Consider the following 15,445-nt stretch of genomic DNA (forward strand, 5'->3'; position numbering starts at 1 on the left):
TTTATTTTTTAATACCACATTTTTTTTTAGAAAAATTACCAAAATATGAACTTGAATTATTAAGAAAATATTTTCTTTTCAAAAGGAAAAGAGAGAAGGGATCATTTATTTTCACCACTATTTTTATTATTATTGTAAGTTCTATTATAACAAAAAATTTACAACGAGAACGAACGTAATGTATCTCCCTCACACCATAGCCTAGCTTTTGTGTTACACAAACAATTTTAAATATTTGAAATCAATTCACAGTAAGTAACTAATTTCATGTTACTCATACATATATAATTATATACATATAACTATAATAGTATAACACATATGCTACATATATATATATCGTATATACATCATAATAGCAAATAATACATATTATATATTTAATTTAATATTGACGAATAAGGGGGGATTATTATTGATTAAAATTCGTTCGAAATTATATTCATTAACAATAATTATTAATCAGTGCCATATTATAAAAAAATGAGTAACATTTCTTAAAAAGAGATTCGAATTTAAATAAATATTTAATAAACTTAAAATATTTAAATAGTATGAAAATAATTTTACAAACAACAAGTAAAGTTTTATACATTATTAAAATCCTTTGAATTTAACAAATAATTTGGAAAGATCATATATAAGCTTAGAATAGAAATTAAGTTTTATTTTTATATTTATAAAAGCTCTTTTGGAGCAGTGTTTTGGAAGATCGGTTGGCAGCCGAGCGATTCGCTCAAATAATAAAAATTATAATTTTAATAAACTTAAATAGATTTCTTATGTATGGTGTGAGGTTTTGCGTGGTATCACTTTTGTGAGTTTGTTGTGAGTTGCATTGTATATGCGGCACATTGCATGTTGAACTCAATTTCTCATATAGTTTGATCATTCGCATAGATAAACGTAGGTGGATTGCCAATAATAAATTCGTATGGGTATAACGTAGTCCTAGGAAGACTGTTTCATTTCATCGTATCGATACAGAACGCATTATTAAAGTAAATAGATGATTTAAGATCAATGCTACTAAGTCATTCCTATTAATATTTCGTTTTAGAAGCCTAATTTTAATGTAAAAATAATAATAATAATAATATAAATTTATAATTATAAATAGTCGGATAATATAATTAATCCTTATCGGTCGTTAATGTTGTAGATTGGAATATTATTTAATCTATACGATACTTTATGTCACATCAGAAATAATACACGTTCGTTAAAGATTAAACTCTTTTCGAAGACTTTTTCAAGAAATTTTTTAAATCTATTTTTAAAAAATTTTCCCCTTTTCTTATTTATCTTACTAATATAAAATATTATCTTAAAACATGTTCACAATTTCAATGTTGTATAATTATTAACAAATTGAAAAAATTGAACATTTAAAAATTATGTTTTGCAACGAACGAAATAAGCGAATCGCATATGATGGGTTTATTACATATTATTATTGATTAATTTGTCCATTATTTTATTGGTGATAATTTTTATTATCATTTATTAAATATATAAAAAAATAAGTATCGTTATCTTAAAATTAAAACTGGACTTCTTAAAACGATATTATTTATGAAATGACCCAATAATCTGCTTTTAAAGCCGATATTTTCTTTCTTTCTTTTTATGTTTTTATATTCCATTTTATTTTTTGAAAATTCGATTTGATTTCCAAATATCGATTCGAAAAATCTATTATTTCAACATATTTAGAATAGATGAAGATTAATATAGATAAATAATATATAATTAGAGCGTTATATATATATATTCAATAGCGTTATTTTATTGGATTTAATTATAAAGGATTTAATCAAAGGTACGAAAAGAAATCATTCCTCTTCTGAATGTTATATGAGGAAATGCCATCGATCGGCTGTCAGACAACTTCCCGTTCAGAAGAACAAGTATTCTCTCTAAATTAATACGGAATTGAAAGAAATCGTAATATTTTAAATGGGAGGGGGAGTGGGAAACAATGATCAATGGTTTTCCAAAAAAATTTCTTTCAAAATTCCACAATTATTTTTCGAGATATACTTTTCTACCGAACGATGCGCAATCTCCAAAAAAAAAAAGAAGAAAAGTATGAAATTGATGCGAGTCGAATGTGAGCAAGACAAATGAGGGGAGAGGGGAGGGGAAGGGAAGGGAGAGAGGGAGAGAAAAGATGAAAGGGTGGGGGAAGCAACGCGTGCATTCGAGACGTACACGTAATTTGATATTTTACATTTGATGAGTACTCTGGCGACGTAAGTACATAAGATTATTTACAGACCGTTGAAAACATGAAAATGTTGTTATAAAAAAGATTTAAGAAAGATGGGAAAGAAAGATCGCACGTGTATCGATATATTCGGAATTCAGAGTACCGTACGTCTTTTACAGGTATGATAGGAGCTTTGCCACCGGGAGCAATGCATCCGGCATTCGCAGCTCCAATGGGTTTCCCCGGTGCACCAATGTTGGCTCCGATGATGCATCCACGCTTCAGATGATCACCTCCTATGGACGGGCCCACCCCGCCACTGCACTTCGTGCTCTGGGCCCGCCCCTAAATTTGATTAGGGTCCGGACCTGATTGACAAGAAGAGGAGAGAAAAAGCACGCGTAAAACATGTTAGCTCGCGTGGGCACGCATTGTTGATCGGCCGCGGCTGCACTTGACGCATCCTCTCCTACGAAGTTTACACGAAGTTAGCAAAAATCTTTGTTTTTTTTTTATAATATCATTGCAAAACACACATCACGTCAGTGCCTGAGAGGGTTTACCAGGTGCAGTGGAAACGGTCGGTCGTCCTTCTCTCCCCCGCCACCTCGCCACCCAGCCACCCCTCTTTCCCCTCGATTTTTCTGCCTTCGGTAATAAGATATCGAATAAGTCCAATTCTATTAATTCCCTTTTCTTCCACGCGTGGCGCGCGATCGCGCGATATCAGCGCGACGACACTAACTTCTTCCCGAAGGAGTCTGAAGTCCCAGGTGAGCAACGAAATATTTTTTTTTTTTTGTTGTAAAAACAATTTTGTTGTTTGCCTAAAAAACGAAAACAAGGTGATTTTGATCCTTCGGGTTTTGATTTACCTTTTCTATGGATATATTTGTTGTTACGTTATATAAGAGTACCTGGTATTGAAATTGTAGTTACTGAAAAGGATGGTGGTATTATGTTGTTAATGGCTGTTAATGAGCACGAAAGCTTTCGCGTAGAGAATTCGTACGCTACTAATACAAAAATTGTATTGTTGCAATTTTTTTTTTTTTTTACGTTGCTCATCGTGATAAACGAATCACGAAATCAGCTCTGGAAGGTGTGTTTCATATCTTTCGGCTGAATGTGTCTGAGTAGAAGAAACTTCTATATACGATTTTTCCGATTTTTCGGTTGTCCTTTTATTTTTACGGTAGACCGTTTCCACGCGCTGTTTCTCAGTCTCTGCACCAGTGTTCTCTTGGAGAGACGCGATCGCGGAAAGGTGGCATTTCACACTGCAGCTCAACAAACGACGAAATTTTTTCTCTCTCTTATATATATATATATATATATATATACACATATATATACATGTATGTATGTATGTATATATATATATATATATACACACACACACATCATATAAAATACCGTATAATAATATATATTAAACATTATACAAATTTTAATTTTTTCCACTTTTTGATTTCGATCTCTGTGTTTTATTTCCTCTTTTTTTTTCAAAGTAATCAAGTCATCAAAAATAAAAAAAAAAGTTTATATTCAAGCTGCAGCGTGAACATTCTGTCGCCTCAGGTTAGTTTGTCACAACTTTTATTTTGTTAACATTCCAGATCGAGTCGATTTACTTTTCGCCACGTATTTTTATATATCTTTCCTCTTGTGTATATGTTTTTTTTTTCGCATTTCACTCGTTGATAAGATAAATTATTAAAAGATTCTCGTTTTCGACATGTTTACGGAAACGAAGAGGAAGATGCGAAGATTTCTGTAATATACGGCGCGTTATATGCGCGTATATTATCACATCTAGCTTGCATATTTGAATTATTTTTTTCCCATTGTTAACGATATAAAAGATATTTTAAAAATAAAAATCGCTCGTATTTAAGGTGGAATCATTATTGCGTATAAAATCTATTTTTTTTTTTTTTTTTTAAGAAAATCTTTTCCTCGAAATTTTAATATTATCGATAGATATATTTTATTAAACAAATGTTCACATTTATTTGTTTCGTTATATTTCATTAAAAAAAAGACATTTGAATAATTTTGCAAAAAAAAAAAAAAAACAAATTTCTAGATAGTACGTAGATATATAATAGTGATAGATAATTATTTTACATAAAGATTTTCGCAAATATCACAGTTCGTATAAATTCATTCGTAGAATTTTTAAAATAATTCTTTTTATCGTTAATAATAGTAAAAATAATTTGCAAGCTGTGTGACATCTATAGCATATTTTATTCGTAAAGTTTGTTTTTTGTAGCAAATTATCGGAACGAAAATAATTTTTATTAAAGATATAAGAATAAAATTGAAAACGAAAAGGAAAACGAAAAAATTTTGTTTGATTCAATTTGATTCAATTTTATCATTAAGATATCTATTTCATTTAATTAAACGAGTTTTTCCTTTTATTATATCGATAAAAATGTTTCAATGTTCTCTTTATTAAATGCATCTCACCCGATACGCTTTTAAAAAGATTTTACAAGAAACAACAATGTTAATTTACAATTTTGTACGTCCACGTTTTCTGACATTTTATAAAATAGTTATTGATTATTCATTTATGTTTTTCTTAATTTCTCTTCTTCTAAACAACGCTTGTGAACGAACAATGCGAAAAATTTATAGGCCTTTCTTCGATATGAAGTCATATTTCCTTTTTGTTTTTTTTCCCAATTTTTCTCTTTTCTTTTTTTTTTCTTATAAATTGTAAATTACATATCATCATTACAATTAATTAATTAGAACGAAAGACAAACGAATAATATAATATATATATATATTAGAATTAGAATTTAGAAACGGATCGATGAAGTAGAAAATATTTGCTTCCGTGGACGGTACGAATTATTTTAATCGAATACGTTAAAAGATGCATTTAAATAAGACGGTTCAATTTATTGGTCGAAAAGTAGATGTGATCGATTCGATCTGCGAAGCCCTATTTCTTTGCAAGAAACGTGTTGGCAACGCATGAGTGAGTGGTAAGTACGGAGGGTGCTCAGGAAAATCGATATCAGCTCTCTCTACACTCGACTCACGCCGTTTTCTTTACATTATCCTATGCCAAATTATTCACGTTCCGGTCGTAAAGTATATGGTGATATTATTTATAAATATATATATATATATATATATACATATACATGTATATATGTATGCATGTATATATATATATATATATTATGCAAATGATTTGTCACGATTCGTATTGGGATATATATCGAAAAAAATATATCGTTTAATAGTTTATAAGTTCTGTTAAGTTTGTTGTAATAAATACCAAATCCTCTACGATCGGATCGGAAATTTGACTTCATCGGAAACTTCCTGTTTCCTCTCTTCAATCTTCTCCATTGATTGATCCTTTATTTTCTCTTTTATCGTTTTATTATTTCTTCAGGGTGTCTATTGATAGGAAAACGAAATCTGTAAAGAGAGAAAAAAAAAAAAGGAAAAGGAAAAAAAAAAAGAAAAAGAAAAGATTTAATAACTCGTAAAAACATATCGCGATCACATTACACAACGATAACCTGCGATAAATTATGAAACGAGAAAAGAAGAAAAAAAAAAGAAATGTTATTATATTATGAGATTAGTGTTTCGTAGGTGGGAGGGAGTGATCGAATCATTATTTATCAAGATTTTAATCTCGATAAAATGGCAATAATATAATCGCAAAAGCTTGAACTTTTCATACGTTTCATGCTTTCAGAGTAACGGAAATCGGCACGTAAACGTATTGCGAAAGTGTGGCGAAGACGGTGCAAGAGGAGGCTGCAAACTTAAGCCATGAGATATTGTCCGCTTACTGTACGTTGACAATATAATAGAAATTATGAATTGTACAAACATGTAATTCACCTGTTTGATCATCAAAGTACGAATTCGTTATTAATTTTCTTTCACTTCCTCAAGGTTCACCTCAGTAGGCACCCTGTTTGTCTATTCTTTCTCTCGACTTTGATCATTATTTCGAGAAAAAAAAATGAACGAAACGGCGCATAACCGCGGCGCAAAACCACGTGTACGTACCTTAAAAAAAAAAAAAGAAAAAACAAACAAAAAAAAAACTACGCATCGTTATAAATATACTTCATTTTCAGGGGTTGTCTTTCCGAATCGTGTCTTTCGAGCCGTTTTATCTCGAGGGATCAAAGGTGACTCGTGCAACCGTCGTGTTATATAAAATACTTTCGATTGAATTTCACGCGGGAATCACGAGGGACGCTTCTCGTCTCTTCGAATCGCTTCGAGGCCTGCCAAGATACGCCGCTTGGCCAGACATTGTTTCTCGACCGCGCTTTCCTTTCGTTCTCAGATTCGGCAGGACAATCTGATCACAGAATTGGACATGTAGAAGTTCTGTTATTTATTGAGTGTCACATTATCAACTTGTTCCGAATAAAGACGTTCTGTGGAAAGTCCGAAAGATTGGGCATAGTCTGCCGTTCTGGGAACTCTCGCCTTTAATGAATTCTTTTTCGAACGTCGTCAATCTTCTATCTTCCTTCTTTTTAAGAAGTCCGTCTCGTCGCTCTTCGTCTTTTTTTTTCTAATCTTATTTATCTTTTCTTTACTCGGCAAAGAAAAAAGAGAAAAAAAAGCAAAGAAAAATTTTGAAAAGATGAATTTTCTCCCAGAATGGCGGGCGACAGCCACATATTGTTTCAACCAATCACAGCTCTGACTGCTGTTGGACCTTATCGGTCCCTTGCCTGAAGGCAGGCGATTGTTTGGACCTACCGTCCTAAAGTCGAGGTAGTTGTTGTATTCCCAATTGTTTCGCGTTGTTTCGCTCGATTATGTTACATCGCGCTCGCCTTAATTTTTTTTTTTCCACACACACAATCGCGTATCTTTCAAAACGTTTGAAAGGATACTCGAGTTGTACTAAAAGTCACAAATTTTAGTTTATGAGAGAAAAAAAAAAAAAAAGAAGCAATTGGTAAGTTAAAAGCAAAATAGATTGGGAAATATCATGACCTTGGCTGCGTGGACGCGTGGCTGGACCGAGAAACAATATCAATCGTAATCGATAATGAGTCGTGGGTAAATCGTGTTAACTGATTCGATCGTTCGAAATGTTGGAACGAGAACGATTTCTTTCTTCTCGTATATATATACATATATATATATATTTTTTCACAACTACGTTTCGATTATTTATATTATTATGTTATATACAGTTATGTACAGTTGTATTTCTTTCTCTCTATTTTTCTCTCTCTTTTTCTCTCTCTCTCTCTCTCTCTCTCTCTCTCGTTCGACAATTCGATCGTTCGTAGAATGCTTAGCTGGCTCTGTGTGTATATCGATACATCTGTATCTTACGTTGCGCAAAAATTCCTTCATTATCCTGTTCCTTTTTATGCTAATAATGTCTTTCCATTTGGTGACAGCGGATGCACGATTCGCTCGTGGGGATCGCTTTGCTCGAAGAACCGGTAACACGGTGGCTCTTTATCATTCTAATATCTTTAATATAACAGCGGCTCTAAGCACAGGAAATTAAGTGCTACCTTCAAAATACGATACGAAATGTTATTCGCCTTTTCTCGTTATTCCCCCTCCTCCCTTTTTTTTTATTTATCTTTTTTCTTTTTTCTGATAATATTTATCATCGCCAAATCTTATATATTTTTCATCGGTTCCGATGAAACGGGGAGCGATCGCGTCTTTCGAAATTCGAACAGAAACGATTTCGGGAATACGAACACGTTTTCCATCGAGTTTCTCTCTTATACATGTATATTTGCGATATATATATATTTTTTTTCTTCTTCTTTGTTGTCAATTTTTACGATGGATATATATATATATATATATCGAAATATCGAATTTTTAGGTTGCACTTTTTTTTCCCCTGCACGGACCGCTTATAGAAATTTTAGCAGTAGTCTCTCTACTCTTCTACAGCATTGTTGTTTTCAGCCGACTGCGCCTGCGATAGAATGGACTGATATTGTCGAAGAAAAATAGAGAGGAATAGGTGGCACATTGCACCTGTATCTCGTTCAAACGTTCAATAAATGATAAATTGTTTGATAACGCAATGATCACGCTGTATCACGATTGAGATCATCATCCACGTTTTCTTTATATTAATTCTTCCTATGGATATAGTTTTAAATTATTCGTTTTTCCAAATACCAGAGAAATCGATGATTTCAATCGCGTGAATGCGTCCCTTTTCATTTTTTATCTCTCGCCTCTTGAAAATTTATCTCTCCTTTTTCATACCTTGGAAAAAGTTTACAGTTACACAGACGGGTATTTTTAGACGAGTCGTTGAACGAACAACAGGGATCGGATTGTTTCTATTGTCGAAACAGCAACAACGGTCAACCATGTTTTTTTTTATAAAGAAAAACTCGATTCGATTAATTCCCTTGCGAGATCAGACCGTGAAAAAATTATTTTGTGTCTATTTTATAATATATGGTAGAATTCGAATTAAATTCATTAAACTTTTTGATTCAGATTCAGAGATATGTATATTAAATTTTATTGATCGAAGATTCGAATCTTAAAAATTCGATCGAGAAATGAATTTAATCTAAATTGTCGGGTCGTGCATGATTTTATGAACGATAAAATATAAATTGATTCGAAAGATACGTGCGACGTAATTATAATCATAAATAATTGTTTAAAAAAAAATATAATATACGCAAATTAAGAGAATCGAAATAATCGCTAATAAGTTCGTGCATCGATAGATTGCAGAGAAATTTAAATTTTATGATTTCGCTTAAAAAAAAGAAAACCGCTTTTAATTAACAATTGGCACGCTTTGATTCGAAGAAAACCGGTATCCTTACGATAAATTTGATAACGCGATTCAACAACGATAAAAATAGCGTTAGAAAATGATTTTCATTGTGGCGTTAAAAAGAGGATAATATAAAAGCATCTACGGTGTAAACGATCGCGAAAGTGAAAGCAGACTGTATGTATGTACGCGCGTGTGTGTATGTATATATATATATATACATATATATATATATAAATATGGAGTATTCAATCGACCTCGGAATAGCGCAACGGTTGGCTCGCGCACGATATCTAACCAAACCTGTTAAAAGGGATCTGTATTGGAGAACGAGTGCGTTATTTAAAAGGATATAAAAATGCATGTTGCACGAGTCACAGTTGCATCTATTATTATTAATTAATGTTAAAGTTTCTTTTCAACGGATAGTAAATTTACGTAATATTTTGTTTCGAAATATTAGTTGTTCGAACGAATTTTCCTTTCCTAGATTCTTCCTAGTTAATAATCGTTTGCATCAAATCGTTGCATCAATCGTTACCGGTTCGCTTATCATCACGTTTTGTCGATGTGACAAAAATAGTAGTACAAGTAGTAGCTCGTTTATTCAAGAAACTACTTTATCGATCGTAAAAAGTAAATAATTTTATTTAAAGATGATTTTTTTTACATATATCGATTGATGTATCGTAGAGGGAATTACGCCATAAAATTGGGGAATTCGTTTCGCGTGTATATATATATATTAAGAAACACGATTATTCGTGAGTAGAACGAAAGAGCGTGGGTACGTTAATCGACGTCTGATCGTAACACAAATAACAGAAAAGTCTCACGGAGAAGAGCAATTGTGTACGAAGATGCTTTGCATACAATCTTGAGTTCAACCGTTCTAAGGACTTTCACTTGGAATTTACGTCAAAGGGAAGTGAACTAACCCGGCGATAAATCAGTTTACAATTAAATTTTCTTTCACACTTGGATCTTTCGTTTCGTATTATACTTCTTCTTTTTTTTTCCCCCTTTGTTCCCCGTGGGAAATCCACTATATCTCTTTCTTATTATATTCGTTAACGGGTGCAGTACAACTTTTTCCAGATCAATATAAATCCTTTCTACTCGAGATCTCCGCGTTTATATAATTGTCTTTAATTATCTTTCGTACATTTTTTTTTATCGATCGAAAAGAAAATGCGTTTTTTCTCCCCCTCCCGCCACTTAGATTAAATTTCTCCTGTCTTTAAGATAAATTTCGATTCTGATTAGAATTTGAACCGAAATAACACCTTTCTACTGGAAATTCGATACTTTCACGTTTTTTATCGTTACTCGCGATGAAATAAACAAACGATTCCCGTTTACGAACATATCTCGCTGTAACGTAGTTGGTTCATCGCTCCTTTTCACTACCAACAACCACGCGATGGATTAACACAAGGGAACGATGAATCGTGGTATTTCAACAAGTCTGTCGAGCGGATCGCCAAAGCCTTGAACGGTATCCAAACGGTATTCTCTACAGGAGAACGTAATTCCCAGACCAGACGAATTCTCAGTTTGTCGCGTGTTCTCGTCGCGATAGTATACTACTTGCTTTCTTTCGCGTTTCCATCTCTCGTGAACGCGATTCCTCTCGACCCGAACTCTTACTCGGTCGATGAAAGTCGAGTCGAGTGTTGTCCAAACACTGTTCGAATTACTACCGAGTTGACCGAGCGTTCGGTAAATAAGTAATTTAGATAATAATTAATGTTTCGCGTTTCTCTTGCATCCGGGTGAAACTTATTTCAAGGGATATACTTTTGACCTTCAACAGTTTTTTTCAACCGTATCGCGTGTTTATTTAGAAATTCGACTAAATAAATTCGGGAGAGTGAATAAATTCGTATTGAAATAATTTCCAATTTTTGCATCCCGCGTTTCGTCACGTTTTTTTTATATACGTTTGTAAAAATTGATCTAAGAAGACAATTGTTCATTATTGAAATATGGTAGTCGAAAAAAAAATTAATCATAATAAAATATATATGTATTTAAGATTTATCAAAAGGTGAAAAATCATTTTTCAAAATAATTCGAAATAAGGACGTGTATTATTTAAAATATTTGTCGACCCACTTTATCGCGGTGTGTGATTGTTATTAACGTGCGAGTAACGTGCGATAGAAAGTACGATTGCATTGCAAGACTAATTTTTGTCTCTTTGCATTGCATTATCGTATTCTTTAAAAAAGTATTACTTTCGAAATAAATATGTATGTACTCAAGTTACCGAACAAAATTTAATCGAATATATACGTATATGTATATATTTTTTTAAATTATTATAACGAATTTCTAAACGTAGTATCGATAATATCTAAACGTAATTTAGAAAAGTGTCAAGGAAAACGGGGAAAAAAATTGAAATAATAGAAAATAATTAACGCTAAATCGCACTTTTTTTTTTCTACAACAGATATTAGATTTTGATTTTAAATTCGTAGATAAATTGCCACGATAACGATTAATTTATCGATAATGTTAATTTGTAGTATCAACGTGGGAGTGGTTAACCGTTAGATAGAATCAGGAAATGAAAATGCGAGTCGGATCGACTCTCCACCTTTTCAATATCTTGCTTCAAATCCACCTCTGGACCACGATCGTCGCTGGCGACGAGGATAAACTTCGCGTGATCTTCCAATGGAAACAGCTCGATTACGAATGGCCGAACAACGAAACCAAACTTCTCTTCCCAGGATACAAACAGGAGGACAACCTTCCCCTTGGCCTCGAGATTACGAGCACCAGGATATTTGTCACTGTGCCGAGATGGAGGCGCGGTGTCGTTGCCAGTTTGAATTACTTTTACGTAAATGGTGAATAATAACAATAATAAAGTTCTACCGATCATTTTTGATATCGATATGGTAGAATCAATTTCAGTCAGAGAGAGAGAGAGAAAGAGAGAGAGAGAGAGAGAGAGAGAGAGAGAGAGAGAGAGAGAGAGAGAGAGAGAGAGAGAGAGAGAGAGAGAGAGAGAGAGAGAGAGAGAGAGAGAGAGAGAGAGAGAGAGAGAGAGAGAGAGAGAGAGAGAGATAAAAATATGGATACGTTTCAGATACACGGGAATCTCCTACTCTGATACCTTATCCTTCTTTCGAGGCGCATCAATACGAGGCTGGAAGCGTGCCGGAGATCATTTCGCCGTTTCGAATCCGAGTGGATCGATGCGAAAGATTGTGGGTCCTCGATACTGGATTTACAGATATTTTGCAAAATCCGGAACAAGAGGCGCCGCCCGCGTTGCTCGTATACGATTTAAAAAACGACCGATTGCTACGAAAATTCGTTATCCCCGAGGATCAAAAAACGCACGATTCTCTTTTCGCGAATATCGCGCTCGAAGATTACTCCTGCGAGGATACCTTCGCTTATCTGGGCGATCTGGGTGGTCCCGGACTGGTGGTCTACTCGTGGAAGTCGAGAAAATCATGGCTCGTCAAGCATCGCTTCTTTCAACCCGATCCGCAAGTTAGCATCGTTTCTTATCGTCTTTTCTTCGCTTTTTGTCTTTACACTTTTTATCTCGTTCCCCTCTCTTCTCCTATTCTTTTATTTTTTTTCTCAATTTTTAAGAGCGAGGAATTCAACGTGTCGGGAATTTCGTTCCATTGGACCGACGGTTTGTTCGGTATGAGCATCGCGCCATCTAACGATGGATACAGCGTGATGTATTTCCATCCACTTTCCAGCACCATGGAATATTCGGTTAGTACCAAGATATTGAGAGATCCTGAACGCGCCAATTCTCCAGGTAAATCTATCTATTTTAATATCGTATCCAATACATCGTGATCTATCCGTTTCGTTTTTGGCTTTCAGACAACTTCAAAGAATTTCGGGCTCTTGGGTCTCGCGGACATAATGGTCAGAGCAGCGTCAGCTTCTTGGACCCGAACACCGGAGTTCTTTTCTACGCGTTAACCAATTTAAACGCTATTGCGTGTTGGAAACCTCGAAATACGTTCACGCTTCACCAACAAGGCTTTATTTATCAAAACAGTATTACGATGGTTTTTCCTAACGATTTAAAGGTAATAAAATACGTTTCTCACTTCTTTAAACCTTGATAAAATATATATATATATGTCTGTATATATATATAGAGAGAGAGAATTGATCAATATCCCGATCTTTTTTCCGATAAAAAAATTCTAGATCGATCGAGCAATCTTTGCGTCACGCGATGATTAATTATGTAAAAACTCGTTTAAAACTCGTTATCCAAGAGTTAATCGTAGATTTCAAAAATACTTTGAATCGTAAAAGCGACGAATGAAATAAACACTGTATTAAATTTTTACCAGAAGTAATTTCAATCTAATATATTGGCTAATAAAGTTACTAAAAATCCCCCTATCGCTAGTTTTTAATAATGTCAAATATCTATCGCTTTTATTACTTATTTTTTCCCCTAATATACATATATTTTTAATATATTTCTAACACCATCTTCTCTATTTCAGATCGATCAAAATGGAAATATTTGGGTACTCTCGGATCGTTTGCCTACCTTCATGTATGCACGTTTGGATCCCGAAGATTATAATTTTAGAATTCTTATGGGATCCGCCAAAGAGGCTATAAGAGACACTGTTTGTTCCACGAATCCATCGGAAAATTATCTGACGACTGCCGTTCCTCCGGAAATGTTTGAAAATTCTAGTTGCACGAACGAAATTCGATCGATTCTCGTATTCGCAATTGCCTTAGTTCTTCTCGCGAGAACGTCTATTTGAAAAATTTTACTTAATTTAAATCCTTTCAATCACGACTAAATGTATTTGTATTTCATATATTTTTCAAAATTATTTCCAAGTTTAATCTTAGGATAATTTGTACAGTCGGCAAAGTAGAGTATATAAATATAATAGTTATCCTAATGCTCATAAATAGCATTGAAAATAAAGCAAGATATTGTCAAAAGTATGCAATTTACTTTATATCAATGCGATGAATATATATTATGTCTATATGTATATATTGATTGACATCATTAGGTAAAAATATATTTTCTTTTATTGTTCCTAAAATATAGTTGGAATGGAAAAAAGTGATTTCATCCAATAATTGAAATAAAAATAATTTATAAAACATTATTGGGACATACGTTATCCCAAAGATGATTGAAAAAAGAAAAAATATTTATAGAAAATTTTTAATTTCATCGCAATAATCATCAAAAAATATTATTCATTTGTATAAGAAATACAATGCCGTGTTGAAAGGATTAACAAGATCTTAGTAATAATGTAACAATTTCTTAGAGGTACGTAAAAAAATATAGTATGTCACGTGATTCGAAAATTTCGAAAAAGTCTCAAAATTATTCGATTCTTCGAAATTCCAGAGAATCCTGAAATTTTCGAACCAAGTATTCGGATTCAAGCATTTCTAAATTTCTTGAAACGCCGAGAATATGTCTCGAACATTGTGAATATGCTTTCGTGTGAACAGGAAGAGATGAGAATCGAGATGTTATTTTTGTCAATAACGCGCATAATCGAGTTTCTTTCCAATCTTGAAAAGATTTATAAAATTATATCGGATTGCAAAAAAAAAAATTATTGAATTTTTTTTCGATGGTATATGTTATTTGACGATTGTGAAAAGAAACTTGAACGAATAGACGACTGATTATTAGTTACATATAAAATGATTCAGATATTGAAATAATTATAATATCTGATTTAGATAAATATATGTATATAATATATTGGACTTTAATAAAAAATATCATGTACATATACTTGCATTGTGTAAAAATTGAATCAAAGACTTTTTAGTTAAAATTTTATTCAGAAAATAAGTTAATAATATATATATCGAGGAATGTATTGAAAAAAAAATAAGGGAAGATAGATAAAAAATACAAAATCAACATTTTTTTTTTAACTTTCTTTAGAGATTTCAAATAAAAGAAGAGAGATAGCGCTGATCCTATTCTACATATGTTTATGTCTTCGATACTCGAGAGATGGAACTGATGGTTAATTCTTTCTGTATCTCTATTCTTCTTTACCATTAATAATAATATGATTTCACAAGTTTTTGCTAGCATTGTTTTTTTTGCATTACTTTTTTTTATATTTATGTTATAATTACATTATTTCTCAATAATAGCTATCTTTAAATTTGTTCATTCTTTTTCAATTCATATCTTAATTTCTTTTTTCAATTTATTCTCGTATAAAAAAAATAATATCACACTTGACCTATATATATATATATAAATCAATTGAAAAACTTTATAGTAACATACAATCTATATTGAATCGAAATTTTAAGAAAGTAAGATCTCGATATAAAATTTTAATTACGAGTTTTTATTAATTTTTGAGATATCGTTGAAAATTTTTTACACATCGAATACTATTTAATATGCAACTGAC

At 32.6% G+C, this 15,445-nt stretch overlaps 2 protein-coding genes across 9 annotated transcripts in view; both read left to right on the forward strand.

The window, feature by feature from the left end:
• LOC107999979 (BUB3-interacting and GLEBS motif-containing protein ZNF207) overlaps window positions 1-8,289 on the forward strand; it is a 15,364-nt gene extending 7,075 nt beyond the window's left edge. For 2 of the 7 annotated variants that reach the window (XM_062079031.1, XM_062079029.1), the window contains one exon: window positions 2,392-6,665. Coding sequence is in view for 1 of the 7 variants with exons in the window: in XM_062079029.1 (XP_061935013.1) it covers window positions 2,392-2,501 (110 nt within the window). In the remaining 6 variants the exon portion in view is untranslated. Of the gene's footprint in view, window positions 1-2,391; window positions 6,666-8,167 lie in introns of those variants that run through there. The other 5 variants (XR_009831041.1, XR_009831043.1, XR_009831042.1 and 2 more) reach the window with 5 other exon arrangements.
• LOC107999978 (protein yellow) lies at window positions 5,949-14,802 on the forward strand. Of its 2 annotated transcripts, none has more exons than XM_017060054.3 (6): window positions 5,949-6,046; window positions 11,543-11,869; window positions 12,112-12,524; window positions 12,630-12,807; window positions 12,876-13,087; window positions 13,520-14,802. In XM_017060054.3, exons 2-6 carry the CDS (start codon window positions 11,584-11,586, stop codon window positions 13,790-13,792), a joined length of 1,362 nt encoding a protein of 453 aa, XP_016915543.1. In that variant the 5' UTR covers window positions 5,949-6,046; window positions 11,543-11,583; the 3' UTR covers window positions 13,793-14,802. The 2 variants fall into 2 exon arrangements, with proteins under 2 accessions (XP_016915543.1, XP_016915542.1); XM_017060053.3 differs by lacking the exon at window positions 5,949-6,046 and adding an exon at window positions 8,665-10,730.
• Window positions 14,803-15,445: the final 643 nt, after the last annotated feature.

This window comes from Apis cerana, linkage group LG8, assembly GCF_029169275.1.
Source record: "Apis cerana isolate GH-2021 linkage group LG8, AcerK_1.0, whole genome shotgun sequence".
NCBI lineage: Eukaryota > Metazoa > Arthropoda > Insecta > Hymenoptera > Apidae > Apis > Apis cerana.

What these genes read in the sequence shown, in the direction of transcription:
- LOC107999978 (XM_017060054.3), top strand. Translation starts at nt 11,584, where the DNA reads ATGAAAATGCGAGTCGGATCGACTCTCCACCTTTTCAATATCTTGCTT. An exon ending in GAATTACTTTTACGTAAATG is followed by an intron (nt 11,870 to 12,111) that starts GTGAATAATAAC and finishes GATACGTTTCAG; the next exon opens with ATACACGGGAATCTCCTACT. An exon ending in TGAACGCGCCAATTCTCCAG is followed by an intron (nt 12,808 to 12,875) that starts GTAAATCTATCT and finishes TTTGGCTTTCAG; the next exon opens with ACAACTTCAAAGAATTTCGG.